At 35.5% G+C, this 20,188-nt stretch overlaps 2 protein-coding genes across 6 annotated transcripts in view; one reads left to right on the plus strand and one right to left on the minus strand.

Moving 5' to 3' along the window:
• LOC128866405 (synaptic vesicular amine transporter) overlaps nucleotides 1-17,558 on the plus strand; it is a 56,675-nt gene extending 39,117 nt beyond the window's left edge. For all 5 annotated transcript variants that reach the window (XM_054107109.1, XM_054107110.1, XM_054107113.1 and 2 more), the window contains exons 3-8: nucleotides 12,950-13,120; nucleotides 15,318-15,456; nucleotides 15,708-15,766; nucleotides 15,839-16,207; nucleotides 16,275-16,501; nucleotides 16,584-17,558. In XM_054107109.1, coding sequence (XP_053963084.1) covers nucleotides 12,950-13,120; nucleotides 15,318-15,456; nucleotides 15,708-15,766; nucleotides 15,839-16,207; nucleotides 16,275-16,501; nucleotides 16,584-17,099 — 1,481 coding nt within the window. In that variant the 3' untranslated portion in view covers nucleotides 17,100-17,558. The remainder of the gene's footprint in view (nucleotides 1-12,949; nucleotides 13,121-15,317; nucleotides 15,457-15,707; nucleotides 15,767-15,838; nucleotides 16,208-16,274; nucleotides 16,502-16,583) is intronic.
• On the minus strand, nucleotides 192-1,592 carry LOC128866407 (uncharacterized). Its single transcript, XM_054107114.1, has 2 exons — nucleotides 1,403-1,592; nucleotides 192-1,343 (listed from the first exon to the last, which is right to left on the minus strand). The coding sequence occupies exons 1-2, from the start codon at nucleotides 1,590-1,592 to the stop codon at nucleotides 196-198; spliced, it is 1,338 nt and encodes a 445-aa protein (XP_053963089.1). The 3' UTR covers nucleotides 192-195.
• Nucleotides 17,559-20,188: the final 2,630 nt, after the last annotated feature.

Consider the following 20,188-nt stretch of genomic DNA (forward strand, 5'->3'; position numbering starts at 1 on the left):
GCACAGTCACTTACTATATAGACAGACAGATTAACGCATCCTTTAGAGTGCGCTTTGAAAATCAAAATGTATATGTGAAATGAGCATTTTAATTTACTCGCTACAAAGCTAACGTCTTTTTCTTCATCAGGAATCGCTTCGCAACGGCTTTCACTATTTAAATATTTTATTGCATATGATTTTCATTCGTATACACTAAATTTTACAAAACTCGCTGAACGTATTGCTCAACCCACTTAAGGTATCATCTACGCTGTCACAACCACTGGCATTTGCACCGACAGCCGTTAACAGATCCTTCTTCATCAAATTCGGCATAAAGATGTGCAACTGTTTTTTGGCATCAAAGATTCCCGCATCATGTGGCCGCTTAAGGGTAGCTTTCGCCCCATAAGCGCCATACTCCACATCGGTAGATGGACGCGATTTTGGTAGTTTAGTTTTTGCTGGCTGGTTGGATGCAGGCTTCTCCGCCTCAGAGTAGAGACGTGCAGACGATAGTGATCCAGTCAAGCGACGAACTGTAGCCGGACTGGTGCTCAGGGCACTTAAATCAATATTGCGCACGGGACGATTGAAACGCACCGGCACACCTTCATGATCGAAAATTATTGTAATGTGCTTAACGGGATCGGTGGTTCGAGACTGCACCATCTGAGTGGTGTGGATAGGAGTTTCTTCCGCCCGCATTGCACTCGCATAGCGTACATGTTTGCGACCACGTGACGCAGCGGTAGATGGCTGTGGAGCAACAGCTTGTATTTGTGTGAGTGATTGTGCCCGTGTAGTTATTGGCCGGTGGGTTTTTCTGGTGCTAGTAATCGAACTAGACACCTGCGACGGTGCTTGCGACGGTGTGACTTTCGCTGACACCTTCTTTGATCGCTTCACCATCTCAATGACATCCACAGGTTTTGTTTGATGGGTATCAATACGTTTGCCAGCCAAATCCAGCCAGTTTAGTACACGTTCCGCCAAACGCTCGTCTGCATGTGAGTTCACTTGGGAAAGTGTCGATTGGAGGTCTTGTAGTGAACTGTGACGCGAATAAAGCTCATAAAGTTCATGAAGTGGTCCACGACGAGGCGCGTGATTTCGAAAGAAAAAAGTGGATCGTCTTTGAGTGGCGCGATTTGACGGCAGTAATGGCTTCGCTGGGAATTTTAATTGTGACTGCTGTGTCTGCGGATGAACTGAAGACGCCGCTGTCGCAGTGGGTAAGGGTTCCACTTTGGCAGGCACGATGAGCAACAAATCCGTTGGGCAATCTTCCACGAACCCGCACGAGTTATGATTTTGCCAATCACCAACAAAATCATACGATTTAGAATGTTGAAGTGTAGCTGTGAAATGTATGAAATTCAAATAATAATTGTTTAGGCACCGATGCGACATTTCTTACCATGCACCTTATTTCGCCCACTGCTCAATGCTGACTTGGATTGCACACGCCTCTGTCCCGGTTCGTAGTCCAATATGAAGTGACGTTGCGGGCCGGCACGACCAGTTTTTTGCGCCTCCAACCAGATTGAGCGCACGAAAAGCGGCCGACTAGCAGATTCCCAAATCGTGGGTGACTTCAGCACTTCCATATCCAAACTTTTAATTTATACAATGATTATTCATTTATGCATTGAGTTTTCTACCACGCATGTATCTGAGATATTAGCTTAGCGATTAAAATAGGTACATTCCTCAATACGCCGCATACTTAAGCACATTTGCATGCGTTGACTAGCGAACTGACGGAGCTCGTGCGCTTTTTCGCTCCAAGCACTTCGGCTCAAATTGGGTTCCGTGCGCCAACTGAAATATTTATCAATAATCCGTTCTTAGTGCCACCATTCCTTTGACATTGTTTACTCGCTAAAATTCCAAGACAATATTTTCGTCCTGCAGACATTCAAACCAGTCACCAACCGCAGCAGCAATCAGCCTGTCAACTCAACTCGTCAAACAAACTACGGCGCTATGTCGTCAACATAAAAGTGTGACACAGCAAATGATGCTCGTCTTTAACTGCTTCGTCGTTTCCTTCTGCCTATGCTAACTTAATGGCAGCCACACTTCGCGTGCTGACTTTATGTACTAAGAAGAATAACTAAACATATCTGCTTATGTTGCCGGCTTGCAGCCTGTATACGTACGCCGCTACTTTTTTCCTTTCCGTCTCCTCTATGCCATGGTGTTTGTTACTCCTTAGCGACCAACAGACCAGTTTTAATGTTACCGTTTGTTATTTTTTGTGGTAAAAGTGTCTCTGACACGCGAAGCTCAACGTCTACCCAACTCACCGATGAATCACTTTCCAGATTTTGCTCATTAGGTTGCGTTTTTAAAGACAGCAGCAGGCAAAATGAGTTCACATGAATTTCAGTAGCTAAATATTCCATTAGTTTTAGAGGAAAACCGAAACCGAAAATAGTGCAGATTTTTTATATGCGAAATGTAGAAATTATTGTGAAATGGTAATGCGCTTACACGTTTTGTTGGGTATTTGGCCGAGTCCATCTTCTTATTTGTGGTGCGCGTCTTAACATTTTTACACAAACGGAGTGATCTACTCTTTTATGCCGCCTTTGAATGGTAGTTGGTTTTATATAAGGAAATACACTCGTAGGTTTTCCATTGCCACCCGAGAGGCGACCAATATTAGAAAAAAACTTCTCTATCAGTTGGTATTTCAATATCAATAATTTGATTAATTTGCTTAACTGATAGGTGTATTGATGGCATAATTAAATTTAGCTGGGTATTAATAAAATCAGGATAACATAGTTGTACAAGTGCATCCCTAGTAGGAATATTAAGAGATATCCTGCCTAAAATATCAGCGCAATCCATGGCTCCAGTTAGCACTTTTAGAATAAATGAGCAGGCAAAAACTTTATTGCCGTCGTCCGCGGCTACGAGTGGCATGGTCCATTCGATCTGTCCAATTTTTGACTAATTTAAATGAGACCAATCAGTAAAAAGTCGTCACAAACGATGGACAAAGGCCCACAAGTTGTGAACGCAAACGAATCGACATTTCGGCGTCTTCTTCAACACTTCGCTCTATGAACTTCGCGAACAGATTTTTTTTTTTTCAAAGTAAATTTCCACATTTGGAAACGTTGTTCTGGCGTTAAACGATTCATGATGACTTATCAAACGATTCTGAACAGAAATGTCAACACAATTTGCCATTCTTCACTGTCAAACCGTAGTTATCGATATCGATAAAACACCCTTTACATATTCTAGGTATTAACCACTATTCGCCTTACGATAGTGGGGTACACGTATTATTGGTGAAATATTTTAATTTAGCAGCTTTTCCAAAAAACTATCTTCAGAATAACTAGTCATTTGCACTTCAGAACATGCCCAAATTAGTTCACGACTTATGAGGTACGGGTGACTCATCTGTAATACATTGGATTCCGATGATTAGTTGAAAAAGGTGTAATTGGCGAATACCCAAAAAGGAATTATTTTTATTAACACTTTTTTCAAAAATCAAACATTTTACAATTGAGACAATGGAGTAGCACTTAGGTCTTTTAAGCAAATCAATGCCACTTTCCTGTAGTTTTAACTTCGCATTATTTCTTTAAGAACAGTAAAAATCTGTAAATTGGGGTTTCTAACCCTCAAAGTGTGAATGCGCCATTGCATTCCTGATTTAATTTGTTTTGATGTATCAAAAATTATTAAGCGTGAAGGAAAAATTTAAATTTTGGGTATATAACACCAAAAACCCTTTATTGCTACAAACATTTCCCCTTTTTCTCTTATTACTTCCTGTGAGCAGAGCTCAAAGTGGAAAAAGTTAGTTTCGCATGCAAATTGTACGAATAATGGGGGGAACTCACGAAGCTTCAGGTATAATTTATTTCAAAGTTTGTTAGTATACAGTTTTTGTGCGACGACAAATATTCAGGCGAAACTAAAACGCACAACTGAGTTAATAATGCAAAACCTTAGCTAAAGAATATATAGGTATTCCTACTACAGAGGAGATACATGGGTACATAGGAAGGAATACGAGTCACTGAAAGGGAGCAAATGAATTAATGCGCACAAACCGAAAACAAATGTCTCATTAAATTTATTCGATATTAATGTGGCACGTGGCTGATATATCGCAGCACATGTTCATACACCTCTGTTCAAAATAATAGGAATGAGTCGAGTTACAAAGTTTTAACTATTTTATTTTGTAAAGAAAATGTTCCATAAAAAAATTTTCAAAGAATGCATTTTTATAATTATAAATATTTATTTTTTTATTTTATTTTTTTTTTTTTTTTTTTGGTATACGAAATTGAAAATTTTTATGCATCATGCATATAAAGAGCACGTTTGGAAATCTTTTCCATGGAAGAAAATATTGAACACATCAACAAAAAAGTTTTCGAAAATCCTCGCAAAAATCAAGCAGCTTTAACTTCAAGGTTGCACTTAATTATAAAATTGAATTGGCTATAACCACAGAGTTGAAAATACCTCCAGAAATCGAATTTTTTATAAATAAAATTAGTTCATACTTATAATTTTTCCAAAAAAATTACTTCGGATGATAGAAGAGTTTAAGCTTAAACGATACTATAGAAAAGTTTATTGCAGAAATAATTTCGGAATATTTCCTCGATATTATTCAAGCGTGCGCATTTAGAACACCCCGGAGAACATTTTAAAATTCGCTGAAAATTTGGGCACATAAGTATTTGGTAAAATAAAATTACTCAAATTTTGAGAAATGAAGCATGACCCTAATATGGCCCTTGAAAGACCTAAAGGTAGCGCAAAATTTATCATCATCATCAACCTTGTTCCCGAATAACTGTTGCATTAAATTAAAAAAAATTATTTTGGGTGATGGAAAACTTTACGTGTTCCACTGCCTATCAGTTTTTACACTGCAGCTGTCGAGCTCACAAATGTCAAATGTGATTGGCGCCATTTTCAAAAATGGTATATCTGCCGATAGAGTAACTACCTTGTATAGCGTAACCAGATAAGAAAAAAATTTAAATAAACAAATAAAAAATTAAAAATTAAAAGAACTGCAGTGTGTAATTGATTCTATTTTACTCTGAACTTTAATTTCTCTTCATATAGAATAGCATATCATTCAAGTGACAGCCTCGACAAATCAAACGATTAAATCAATTTTGGATATGCAAGTAATCCTATCCAATTATAACGATGCTGTCAAGCTCTAGCCACAGAAAGTTCTTCAACTATATCCCATTGGTCTGCAGTGTGCGCTTGTAGAGGAATCCCTTGCTGATCGGGCAGTCGACTGATATTTGGGAGACTTTTTAGTTTGATTGCATTTGGGCTACATATCCAACTATTTTAGTTTTAGAGTTAGAGTTAGATTTATTGGAGGTTTTCACTTCGAACTTATGGTCTTTTATGCCCTCTACTCAGCACAGTACCTCATCAAGACCCAGTTTTCCTATTAAACTTAAGATAGAGCTGGGTTGGACCAACTATTTACATTCCCATGGCACCCGGCTCTAAGTTACCCGAATGACTCGGGTTTTTCCCGACAAAGGCCATGATACCGCCATGACATAAACCGCAGCAAATAGTTGATGCATTTGATACTTGTTCGAACACTTGTGGATTATGTACGCTACAACAATAGAAATTATGCTTTTTGACATAGCCGCGGATTCAAAAATGGTACTCTATCGAGGAGATAATTTTTTGACCCAAACCCGACATTAAGTAATTACAATTCCATTTGTTTGTCAAATATGGAATGATGAAATAGCAACCCTTACGGAATAGCACCCTTTTGGTAACTCTTTTGCTTAAAATTCATACAAGTTATCCGAAAACTGCGCACTTTATTTGTGAGGGTATAAAATAGGATACAACTTTAAATCTAAAAGTTATAATTACTTGAGGATAGGCCATTTTATCGCAAAATTTTCAGAAAAAATTATAGCGCTTAAAAATGTGAAATAGGTTTTCCTACCTTAGCTCTAAATTGTTTCGTTGTTATGTTTATTTCAACAAAGAAACCTTTCAAAAAAAGCCACAGATGTTTTCTCAAAACTACTTATGCTATTTATGGAGAAGACATACATGAATATGTACTCGCATTTCACAAATAGCCTTTTAGATAAGGAGACTGTTGAGCACTTTCTCTGTAAATGTCCGGGTTTAGCAGCTAGACGATTAAGGTCACTGGGTGCTCCTTTCCTCGACAGCCTGGGGTAGTGCGCCAACATAAATCCCATCAATCTTCTCCATTAAATCAACAGCTCGGGCTCGTTGTAGACATCTGCCTATTGGTATCAAAATGGAGCTTTAGTGCTATTTGGGAGTGCCAGAGTGGTACTTCAACCATTTCACCCTCCTACGTACAAATAGCCTACTAATGTTAAGTAGAGACCCTTTTTTGTTCATAAACACATACTTACAAATGTTTATACGAAATATTTATTCGCATCCAGGCTCAATCATAGACAATGCATGTTACCTGGTATTCATTACATTACTTAACATAGTAACTTATTTCATATGCACTGAATACAGTTGGCTTGCATTTAATTGCAGTTATCGCATCAGCCACTTAAGTGCTTAAGCACTCGACAACCTAACACTCATGCCCAAAGTTGGTTATGAGCTTGTAAACATTTCAATCTATTAGCTCAACAAATTTGCATGTATACATGCATAAGTACATAAGTATTACAGATATATTTGTATATCACTCGCTTGCTGAAAGAATGGCATAAGCCAAAACAAAAAAAAATTGAGAGAAGTATGCAGAGCCCTTCTTTGAGGCCGTGTAATAAATTCTTTGCAGTATCTTTTAATAGCATCTCTGTAGCTGAAAATGTGTCTTCACTTTTACTCGGGGAGGCATAGTAAATTGAAACTTTGATACCGCTTTTGTTGAATTTTCGATTTTTTGAGTTATGATATTCTTCCAGCAAACGAGCGTATGCGCATACCACATTCACTCGAGCGCCAATAGTACTAGCCAACCTATTGGTAAATAAGTAATTTGGCACAAGCCAGCATACTGCAAGGTGGCGCAAAATTAATCGTCCTGTTAAGTTTTTATACTAGAAAAATATTTTATTTCATTTATTTAACTTAATTTTTTTATTAAAAATAAAATTAATATATTTTAAGGAGTTAGGGGTAGTCAGAGGCCCGAAAAAATGATGATTTTCACAAAAAAATTTTTTTTTTTTGATAAAATCAATCGGACAAGAGATATTAGTTTTATTGATAGAGAATCTTGAGATTGATCAAAGCTTTTTTTCAAAATTAACAATATGGCGGCCTCAGGAAATATTTTTCAGATTTTCGAGAAAAAAACCTACAATTAATTGTTTAAAAAAATCGAAATTTTTGAAAAAAAAATCCTACGAGGCACGAGTTTTTTATGTTTTTCAAAAGTAGTATAAATTTTATTGAAATCTACCAAGCGGTTTTGAAGTTATAGTGATCACCAATTCAAAAAACGTAGTTTTGAGAAAAACGCATTTAAAGTTTTGCTAACGAGCGCCCGAGCGCCCTTTGATAATTGTTGAATAACTCGAAAAGTTTTTATCGGATTCACTTCAAATTTTCACACAATATTTTTAAGATATTATACTTTAAAGAAATCCTATTTTGGAAAATTCTGACTACCCCTAAGCCCTTAAGTGATGGAAATGTATCTTATTTTGTCCTTTAGACGCTCCATTGCTTGTCTGCTTGAATGCTGCAGCTGCCTAGTCCACAAATGTTAAATACGATTAACGTACGACGCTATTTGCCAACATTATATATCACCCAATAGAGTGATTAATTTTGCGCCACCTTGTATTGGCGCTTTGCAAAAGAGTTCAGGCCATACAAGAAAGTTCCGCAAATGAAGACATTTACACGTGCATTAATTGTCCGCACTTATACAATAGGGCAACCTTACTTACACATGCAAACATATGTACTTGTATTATAAAGTTGAATTAGTATTGCAATTTGTTGTGAATTGTCTGTTCACCTTGCGAGCGAGCTCCATAAGAGGTCGTACAAAATATGTATGTATGTATATGCAATGTGTAGCTACTAAATAACAAATTGAATTTTGTAAAAGTTTATAACGACCCACTTCCGGTACCGGTGCACCACGCAACGCCATCAACAGCACTGCAGCCGCCAAGAAGGGGTTGAACTAAAGCTGCCGACAGCTAATCATAACTCGTGTAAATGGTTGTCTGGTCGACTAAACGACCAACTTGCGGAAATGTGGTTTGTTTGAATGTAACTGTAGTCTAGGCAAGTGAGCCTGCGTTTATGTAAATATGAATATCTGTTGTAACTACCATGTTGTGTTTTTTATGTTGCAGCAACGCTGCTTGGGGGTATCATTGCTTGCGAAAACGACGTCAGTGTTGGGGCTATATTTTCACCTAGTCGTACACCTGTGTTCAAAATGCGAGTAATAGGAGTTATTGGAGAAATTTGGTAAACATTTTTTTATTTCATTTTAACTAATTTTTTATAAAAACAAAAATTCAGAAAATTTATTAAAAACTTCAAACTTTTTCTAGAAACTAAATTTGGGTATGCAGTTTTATAACCCATTGAATTCTTATATTATATAATAAAGTGCAATTTTGAAGTGACGAAAACTTTTCATTGATTTTCGATCTTTTTTTTTTTGCATAGAAAAGATTTCGAACATTTGTTAGAACTCTCGAGCTTAAGAAAAGTTTTGACAATAATTTTTTTTGTTTGTTTAATTTTAACTAATTTTTAATAAAAACTTAGTTCATTCTACAATATAAGCATATAAATCCAAGTTTTAAACTTTGTGGAAAAATTAAAAAATTCAGTAAATTAAAAACAAAATTAAAAACTCTGTATTCAGTAAGACATTTAATGCCATATAAAAACGAATTCGAGAATTCGTTAGAACTCTGGAGTTCTAAAAAAAATATTTTCAACCTTTTAAGGTCTGATTCACGATTTAAGAATTTTCATTGATTTTCGGATTGTTTTTTTTTTTTTGCAGACATGGTTGGGCATATTCTTCCATATAAAAATATATAAATTTTTCAGATTAAAAAAAATTTTGGATATGCAGTTCATTCAATTCTAATATAAAAAAAGTGAAAGTTTGAAGTGGCTAAAAATTTTTATTGATTTTTAAGCATTTTTTAAAAAGATGTCGAGCATTCTTTAGAGCTCTAATAAAATATTTTTAATTTTTGTAAATTCTGATTCACAATTTAAAAATTTTCATTGATTTTCGAAAAAAAAATTTTGTTTTTTTGCAAACATTGTGCAGCATATTCTTCAATATAAAAAATATATCGATTTTTCAGATTAAAAAAAAGTTTTAGTATAAAAAAATAAAAATTTGAAGTGGAAAACCATTTTCACAAATTTTTATTTCCAGACAGAGTTCAAAATTTTCGGCCATATAAAGAATATTTCGATGATTTGTTTGAACTCTAGAACTCAAGATAAGTATCTGGTGATTTTTTAAGAGCTATAGGAAAGTTTTTCAAAAAGCACACACGTAAAATTCAGAAAAATGCATGAAATTTTTATTTAAATCGATAGTACAGTCCATATAATTTAATGTTTGAAGATTATTTCATGCAAATGAAGCGCGACTGCGCTTCAAATGGTCCATCCGCTTAGTCCAATTTTGGCATACTCTTTCCAATGTTTCGGCCGGTTTCTCACATATAAATGCTTTAATGTTGTCTTCCAATGTGTTAATTGAAGCAGGCTTGTCTGAATAGACATGAGCTTTAACATAGCAACACAAAAAATAATCTAAAGGCGTTATATCGCACGATCTGGGTGGCCAATCGACAGGTCCCGAAAGTGAAATAAAATGTTCACCAAACTCGCCGCTCAACAAGTCCATTGTTACGCGTGCTGTGTGGCATGTGGCACCGTCTTGCTGAAACCACATGTCATGCAAGTCAAGGTCTTGCATTTTGGGCAAAAAAAGGTTAGATATCATTTCACGGTAGCGCTCACCATTCACAGTTACGTTACGATTCGCAGCATCTTTGAAGAAGTACGGTCCGATGATACATCCAGCCCATAAACCGCACCAAACTGTGACCTTTTCCGGATACAATGGTGGCTCTTGCAATTCTTCTGGCTGATCTTCACTCCAAAATCGACAATTCTGCTTATTTACGTACCCATTGAACCAAAAATGAGCTTCGTCGCCGAACACAATTTTTCGATAAAAAAGTGGATCTTCGTCCAACATTCCAAGCGCCCATTCACCACCATTCTGCGTTGCGGTAGATCGTTCGGCTTCAATTCATGCACCAGCTGTATTTTGAAAGGCTTCACATCTAAATCCTTTCGCAAAAATTTCCACGTTGTTGAGTAACAGGTAACAGATTCCCGATTGCTGCGAACGGCGACGAATCGATAATTGATGGTCATTATTAACACTGGCCGATACAGCTGCGATATTTTCTTCAGTTCGCACTCTACGTAAGCGTGTTGGTGGTTTGATATCCAATAATGTAAATTTGGTTCTAAATTTAGTCACAATAGCTCGAATAGCCGCTTCAGTGGGTCGATTAAACTGACCATAAAGTGGAAGAAGCGCGCGATAAACTTTCTTAACAGAACACTCATTTTTATAATAAAATTCAATTATTTGCAAGCGTTGTTCGTTTGTAAGACGATTCATGGTTAAATTATAGACCAAACTGAAGATGTTTGACAGTGAAACAAAATACGAAACGTGCGTCAGCTGTTTAAACCAACTGTTTAAAAAGATAATAGCTAAAAAATCACCCGTTATTTTCAACTTTCTTAAAGTCTGATTCACAATTTGAAAATTATCATTGATTTTTGAAAATTTTTTCGACGAGTTTAGCATTTTCTTCCATGTAAAAAAATTTCGAGCACTCTTTAGAGCTCTACGAAAATATTTTGAATTTTTTTAAACTCTGATTCACAATTTGAAAATTTTCATTGATTTCCGTAATTTTTGTTTGTTTTTTTTTAGATGGATTAGGAAGATCCAAACAATTTATAAATTTTTCATTGTATAGTAAAGTCCAAATTTTAAGCGGCTAAAATTTAAATATTTTATCTCTTTTTTGTTTTATTTATTTTATTTTTTATTTTAAAAATAATTATTGATTTTTGAGATTTTTTTTTTTTGCTGACTTGAGCATTTTCATCCATGTAAAAACGATTTTGAGCATTCTTTAGAGCTCTAGGATAATATTTTTAGTTTTTTCGGTACTGCTTCACAAATGGGGTGAGGGTTTAATAAATAATTGCGTCTTAAAAATGGAAAGTTGACCAGATAATATGCGTGGAGCAGTGGATTTAATTTTTTTCTACATTTGGTATCTAAATAGCCAAACTTAGCTTAAATTACTCTAAACTGTCAATGTTTGTTTATAGATTTTAGAGTCTTAGGGGTAAAATGCAAAAACTAAATGCACTGCTCTTGTTGTTACCAGCAGCCTAATGTGCCCTGACAATATACGTTTTTTTCTTAATTCATTTATTAAGTCTATGGTGACGAAAACTTACCGGCTAGAGGTTCAAAATGACTTGAATATTAGTCCTGAAAATCATTTATTTCCAGCTTAGATAAAAATAGAAGTCTTAGCAGGGCGAAATCAATATCGAGTATATTAAAAATTCTATTCATTTTATTAAGAAGCCTATTATAAATGCATGATTTTAATAAGTTGATTTAAAAATTTTAACATGCAACGTAAAGTGAAAACACCAAATCTTTTGGGGATTATTGAAGCTTATTTACTCTGGACAACCAATGATACCACAGACAATGTCTTAGATAAACATCAGAGCGGGTGTAGTACGCACCATTTGAAATTCATTAACATACAACGGGATTGAAAAGGTGGGCGTGCCACGTTAAAATAAAGAGATTGCAGAGCAAACCGAACAAAGCTACGCTGAACTCTTTCAATCCTTTACTAATAAACAGTATAAATCTGATTCCAAATTACTGAGACATACTCGAACTTTGACCTCACTAGAGAATAGTAAATTTTTTATAACTCTTTAAGTAGCTATCAGTACTATTTTCTGAACAAATTACGACGTTAATGAACCATTTTGATGTTTATGTGAAAAATTTAACTCTCATTATAGCACTTTTGATACATGGAATTTACTTTTTAGTACTTATAATTGGCGCTTACACCCTTAATGGATGTTTTGACCGAGCCCTCCTCCTATCTGTGGTGTGCGTCTTGTTGTTTTCCATAAATGGTGGCACCTACAGTTTTATGCCGCCTCCGAATGGCTGTTCAGAAAACGTTATTAGCCTCTCTCGATAAATGAGCGACGCTGTTTGCAAGTGTATTGATTGTACAATATGAAATTAACCCGTTAAGGGCAGAATTACCGGTACACTTCTTGTGTTAAACCCTCTGCTGTTAGTTAAAGTTCTAAAGTACACACATTTTTTCTAAAATTTAAACTTTCTAAACGAAATTCAACATCACCACTGAAAGTAATTAACTACTCTTAGAAACGCTCACCGCCTCAATCACTGTGCGTTTGGCCTAATTCAATTTAACTTCACTGAAATTGCTTTCGTCTACGCAAGGCCATCAAGTGGCACCACACAAAACAATACCCAACAAACACTGGGGCTTGGTAACCTCAGGCGACAAACAAAAAAGGAAATAAACAAAAATCCAGTGACAGCAGCGCTGCAATTAATTTACAACTCGTCTACACAATTTAAAGCGACCATTAACAGCTTTTAACAACATTAAAACCATTTACGAGTACGACCTACCAACTTTCTGCCGCGTTACTTAATTGTTTGCAAATTGCTGTAACGTGCACATGCACGTAGCAACAACAAAACCCATAGAATATTAACTTAATTGACAACATCCTGCCAAGCAACATTCAAAGTTTTTTCTTCTTATTATTTTTACTCTTTCTCGTTCTCTTGCAGTTCCTATAATACCCGAGTTCCTGTACGACATACGCCATCCGGATGCACCGCTCGACAGTTATCCACGCACGCCACTCACCACACACACTCCACCGCCACCCACTCAATCACCCTGCAGCCCAAATGGCGAGCCACTGCCAACAGTGGAGGTGTCAACGCTAAGTCCAGAAGGTGAGCACTGAAAACATATAAAAAATATGACAAACAATGCTTCTGCAAAATTATGAGTGTAAAGAGTGTAGTTACATAACCGCCTTGGATGATCACTTAATCCTTAAACTGTTTGGAGTATTAAGTGTGTAAAATAAGTAATCCTAACTGGAGGTATCAATTTTGGTAGGAGACTGCAGAATTCAGCTCTTAGTCAGACTAAAGTGTAGATGATGCGAATAGTTGATAAGGTCAGCTACTAAAATGACTTCTACAGTTCTACAGGTGGCGCAAAAGTAATCATCCAATTTCGCTTTCGAATAACTTTTTTACTAAATAAAAAAATGATTTTGAGTGATGGAGATCTTTTTTTTGGACTTTGCTTGCCTGTTTGTATACTGCAGCTGTCCAGTTCCCAAGTGTCAAATATGGTTGACGCACGACACCATTTGCAAAAACTATAAATCTTCCGATAGGGTGATTAATTTTGCTTCACCTTGTCACTAGAGTCTGCAAACTTTTCTGACTTTTTGACGCACGACGCCATTTGCAAAAACTATAAATCTTCCGATAGGGTGATTAATTTTGCTTCACCTTGTCACTAGAGTCTGCAAACTTTTCTGCAGAGCTTCCCAACTGATAAAGTTTTGGTCCGTTGAGTAACTAAAGAGCAACTTCATGACGGCTCTTCTGGAGGCGTCGATGGTCCTTCCACTTAACAAAAGCTCGAAAATGTTTAGCTGCCTGCCACCTAAGGCCAAAACAGATGGCTTTTGATGAAATTCTGGCTTCTCTTGCCCTTTTTAAACCATTTTATTCAAGCACCAGCGAAATTAGCTATCGATAAAGTTCCCACGACAATCGGTTCTACGTAACCGGAACGACCCGGACTTATACCCGGCCAAGGACTGTCACCTCAGCAGTATTCTCCGTATATGTATGGGGACTGTTTATGCTGCTACAACAACAACAACAGAGATACAAATCGGAATACAATTTTAATAAACCGAATACAATCTTGATGCAAAGTAATAAGTGGAAATCAAAAAGAGGGTTCGAGAAAGTAAAAATTAAAATACTCTCGGACAGCCAATAGGTTTTCAAAGCCTTGAATAGCTTCACATTCAAGTCAAAAGTCCTAATAGAGTGTAAAAATGCACTCAGCAAACTGGCCACTCATAATCAGGTCTCACTGATTTGGGTACCAGGACATGAGGGGCACGAAGGAAACGAGGAGGCAGACGTTTATGCCAAAAAAGGGGTAGAAGGTTTATTTGTTGGACCAAACACATTTCTCGGCTTTAACAAAAATAATATAAAACAGGAAACCAGAAAATGGATCCAAACAAAAATCAGGGAACACTGGAACGGTACAAGCGGCCTTATTCACTCCAAAAAGTTTTTGAACTTCAATGCCAACAGAGCAAAATCTGCTCTAACCATAGATAAAAAGGGCCTCAGATTACTTTGTGGAGCAATTACATGTCACTCTGCCTGTAATAAACACTTTATGGTAACACAATACGGTTATCTAGTACAAGATCATACAAGTTCTACTCTGATGAAGAGGAGTCTATGGAACACTTAATCACCAAGTGTGAGGCATTTGGACACAGGAGACACAGAACCCTGGGCTCGTTCCTACTATAGGAAGGAAGAAAATCTATCCTCTGAAAAAATGTTAGAAAAGGCTTGCACTGGTTTTGGAAAAGAGTTTGACACAGAAATAGTCTCATAATTTCCCACATATGAAAACAAGCTCAGCTTGAATCTCTAACATACCCTGCTGAAATCGCTATCTCTCCCGAAAACAAAGTGCAACTAGACTCGCTTTCTGGACTACCTGTTAAATATATGATCATCAGAAAAGAGAACTAATAAATCTGAATGGGAATATCTAGTTGCCGCATCGGCTTCAACATTTCTTAAAACTGGCTAAGGTGTGTTAAGTTAAAGCAAAAGCTAGTTTTTGGATAACCGACAAGTTGAAGGCTCGAAATATGGAAGGCCGTCTGTAAGCTCCTTGTTTACGTTAAACTGTTTTGCTTACTAAAATAGGGATAGGGTTTAAAGATCGGCCGGCAACTTTGGTTGAGCACAATGAACAAGGTCAAGAGGCCATCCTTACAAAAGGCTATTCGCGATGGTTAAAACTAGAATCTCCGCCCGTATCTTTTTTGCTATTATTGTTAATTGTTAATATTATTAACTTTTACAGAAAATTTCACCTTATATCGAGAGTTGGAAGAGCGACACAAAGAGTTGGTGGGCGAGACCGTTGAAGTGGGCATTCTATTCGCATCGAAGGCTTTCGTACAATTGCTAGTTAATCCGATCGTTGGACCTTTGACACACAGGTAAGCTTACACTACACTAGAACGCCTTATAGCATACCCCGTGGCAGCTTCGTGAACCTCAAACACGATACCTCGAAACCTGTTCGATGTGTGCGTTTAAGAACTTTCGCAGCACACACTTGTCAACTGCGGAATCTTCATCGATTTGATGTTCCTCAAAGCAGAATAGTAACTGTTTTTAAATTTTTTAATATTTTCGAGTTGAGTTCCCATAATTAATGTCAATCTTCTTTCAACTTTCTCATCCACAGAATCGGCTACAGCATTCCTATGTTCGCCGGTTTCGTTATCATGTTTCTGTCAACACTGAGTAAGTACGCCTCATATATTATAAAATACTTGTAGATAAATCAAACTTCAAATTCCCATTTCATCTGCTAAGTCTTCGCCTTCGGACGTTCGTATTTGGTACTGTTTGTGGCGCGTGCGCTACAAGGCATCGGTTCATCGTGCTCCTCTGTCTCGGGTATGGGCATGTTGGCAGATCGCTATACGGATGACAAGGAACGTGGCAATGCAATGGGCGTGGCACTGGGTGGCTTAGCATTGGGCGTGCTCATCGGTCCACCATTCGGGGGTGTAATGTACGAATTCGTTGGCAAATCGGCACCATTTTTGATACTCTCCGCACTGGCTTTGGGCGATGGATTACTTCAACTCTTTATGCTGCAACCGTCTATACAACGTGCCGATACAGAGCCACCCTCACTGAAAGCGCTTATTAGTGATCCATACATACTGATCGCTGCGGGTAGGCACTGAAGACCATATAAATTAAATACATTTTCATTATTCATTTGCTTACTTCGGCTTTCCAGGCTCAATTACATTTGCCAATATGGGCATTGCCATGTTGGAGCCGTCGCTGCCACTTTGGATGGTCGATAATATGGGCGCCACGCGTTGGGAACAAGGTGTTGCCTTCTTACCAGCCTCCATTAGTTACCTCATTGGCACTAATCTCTTCGGACCTCTCGGACATAAGATTGGACGTTGGTTTGCTGCCTGTTTGGGTTTGATTATCATCGGCTGTTGCTTGATCATGGTAAGCGAGTTAGCTCACATACCAATTGCGCCATTTTTTTTCAAATTGGCTTTCTGTTTTTCTACCCCATTCTACCACACAGATTCCCATGGCCACCTCGATTACGCATCTCATTCTACCCAATGCTGGTTTGGGTTTCGCCATCGGCATGGTGGACTCATCAATGATGCCCGAACTTGGCTATCTCGTAGATATACGTCACTCTGCTGTTTATGGTAGTGTTTATGCCTTGGGCGATGTCGCCTTTTGTGTGGGATTTGCTGTGGGTCCAGCGCTCAGCGGTACACTAGTCAAATCAATCGGTTTCGAATGGATGTTGGTGGGCATTTCAATTTTATGCTTTCTCTATGCTCCACTGTTAACGCTGCTCAAGAATCCACCCACAAAGGAGGAGAAAAAGGTTGGTAACACGGTGAATGAAGGTGTTAATGCCGATGCTGATGCGTCTGCGCCTGCGTCTGTGGCTGTGTCTGTGTCTGCGAATGCCAATGGCAATGTGAATATAGGCAATGATGTGCTGGTAATGGCCACGACCAACAGTCCAGCCATTATGCGTGAAGGCATGACGAATGAGGCTTTTGAAAGTGAACGGCTTTGAGTTGCGAGAATCGTTTGTTGTTTTAATTTAACTGAGCTTGGCTTTCTGGTCGTTCCTCTTAAGATCGCATGGCGTTTATGTGAGAAGATTTTTTTTTTTTTGGTTTGTTTTTTTGCAAATATGTTTGAAAATGTATGTATTCGAACTGTATTTGTTTATTAAAGTATTTTAAAGCGAATTTTCGCATATTTTATTAAAACTCTGTAATTTTTTCAGATTTCCTACCTTTTAGTTATTTAATACTAAATTTAAATTGCATATTTTTCCTCTATTCCTACCTTTTAGTTACTTAAAATTTTATTATTTTAGTTTAAAATCAAATTTCAAATATATTTTGGCTCCATCACGCATTAAGCGCTTTAGACCTAGTATTTTTATAAACATTTAGTGCAATTAAGTAAATATGTAGTAAGAAATTCAGTTTCCCAATCCAAATATTTTTAAGTTTTTTAACTTATAACGCTGAATTATGTATGAATTTTCCTACTAAATAAAAATAAAAATAATTTTTTTTAATATAAATTTTGTTCATTAATTTGTGTTGAATTTAGTTCCTTGGTTAATTAAATTTAAAAACTTTTATTTGTATGATTCGTTTATTTATTCGCAATACATTTTGTTTTTATCTTTTATTTTTATTTTCCAGAGTCGCTTTTTCCCAACTCTTCGCATACTTGCTTGCTTTTGTCACACTGTACATTTAATATTCTGCACACCTCACGCACTTCCTAAATAATCTCACACCTTCTCCATTTTTACCTTATCTCTTTTTCTCACCACAGTCTTTGATCATTGGCGAGCGTTCGGCCGTGCGCTATGTTACTTATCAGAATTATGATGACGATGAGTAAGTATCGATAAAACATATTCGCGCTATGACTTGAAAGGATCGGACAAATGAAATCATATTCTATATATGTGTATGTACAGATATACTTATAAGGTATACATACATGGAAATTTGAATGGATTTACGACGACAATTTTCGAACAACCAATAATATCAGAAAAATCATATGAAAAATTATTGCTTCCCGTAAAAAATAAATTAAATAAAAAGCTAGCTACACAAATATGGTTAAAAGGAAAAACTTACTTGCAAAGATATACATACATGCATATGCATATTAATATATGTATGTACATACAAAACTATTCCGAGACCATTTGGCAGTGTTAAACGGATCGCAACCCACCAATACCTATAAAATACTACTCCTTACATACATGCATATAAATATGTACATACAGTATACATACTTGCATTTACGAACAAACAAGCACTTGCTAAAAAATCTTCAAATTTAACCCAACGGAAGCAATAATTGCAAACGCAGCATTAGTTGAAAATATTTATTATATAGAAAACATTTATTGATTGACAACACTATTCAACAAAAGTAAGAAAACATATGTATCATATTTATTGTAACAAAAATAGTGTTTGCATTTGTAAAGCAACTGGTTGACAATGCACCACAAAAAAGAAACAAAAAAAGTGAGGTTATGATTTAAAATTTTTAAAATATATAACTACCATACTTTATAAAGTATAAAATACAATGCGTATGAGAACTTTTTGTTGCTTTACCAATGTAATTGAAGTATATGTTGAAGAAAATATTAGATGGGCATAAGAAGCAGTTGCAAAAATCTGCTTAAAGAAATTGAGGATAAAAGAAATGCGTTTAATTTAGTCAAATAAGTGTTGTTGTTATTGTTATGCAAAAATTATTTTTTACTACAATTACTGTTATTTAAAAATGGTAACTATAGCTTAAAAAAAATTAAGAATGCATGCAATTAAGAATGCAATTTTTTTTATTAATATTTTTTAACAGAATTACTGTTACTAAAAAATAATTTTATTTAATATTTTGTAATATTTATCATTTGTGAACAATTTTAGAGTATTATATTATATATTATATAATATTTTTTTACTAGAATTACTGGTATTCCTAAATAATTTCAAGAACATTATTTTTATGATTATCGGTACTATTGTTTAAAAAGAATTAAAAATGTAATATTTATTTTTTATTAATATTTTATTAGTAGTAGAGTTATTTTTAATATTTTTCGTTACTATGACTTAAAAACAATTTTAGAATTTATAAATTTTATTTTATTTTAACTTTTTACCAAATTATGTTATTTAAAATTATGTTTAATGCTATTATTTTTAATCAAAATATCGTTACTATTGTTTACAAAAAATTGAAGTTCATTTTTTTTAGTTCTTAGCACAAATACATTATTTTAAATAATATTTAATGTTAATGCTTTTATTTAAAAATGATATTTAATGTTAATATTTTTAGTCAATATAGTCAATTTTCACTACATAATACAAGCATACTTTTTATCAGAAAAAAGTCTACTTAATTTTTTTTTATGTCTTGTTATTAAGGAATCAAAAATAAATTTCTTTCTAAAATGTAATATAATTTCTATCTGTAAAAATCAAGTTCAGAATGAAAATTGTCGCTATAATGCACACGTAATATGGGAATGCTTGATTTATTCGAAAATTTAAGTCTGAACAACTTTGGTGCTATTACAAATTTTGATCAAACACTAACTGGAATACGCTGCTTCGCTTGCATATAAAATGAAATACTTAAGTAAAATTCAATATTTACCAAAAAAACAGGTGGCAACACTACCTAAAACTTAGAGCTTATTCAAAGTCCTTTTATTTGATACCCACATCTTAATAATCAATTGGAATTTGTGAAAAATTACTCCTTGTACAATAAAATTCACTATAAAAAAATGGTTTTTAAATAAAGTTTTCTTAAAAATATTTACCTTGATACGTATTTATAATACTTATGTCTTTTTTATAACAAAATACTTACTTTTATAGAAACAGGTGGCAGCACCTGGTTGAAGCGAGTGTTACACATACCATCGGTTCAGAAAATGTAGTTTTTGCGTAATGCTCGAAGAAATATTCTACGTTTTTATGTTTGAATATGTAGAGATTATAATTGCTAAAATCGTTATAAAAATTTGCCACATGGCAACCCTGGCAACATTGGTAATTCTTGCATGGCAAATTTTTGAAAGCATAAATTTAGTTA

This window comes from Anastrepha ludens, chromosome 6 (genome assembly GCF_028408465.1).
Source record: "Anastrepha ludens isolate Willacy chromosome 6, idAnaLude1.1, whole genome shotgun sequence".
NCBI classification, from domain to species: Eukaryota; Metazoa; Arthropoda; class Insecta; order Diptera; family Tephritidae; genus Anastrepha; species Anastrepha ludens.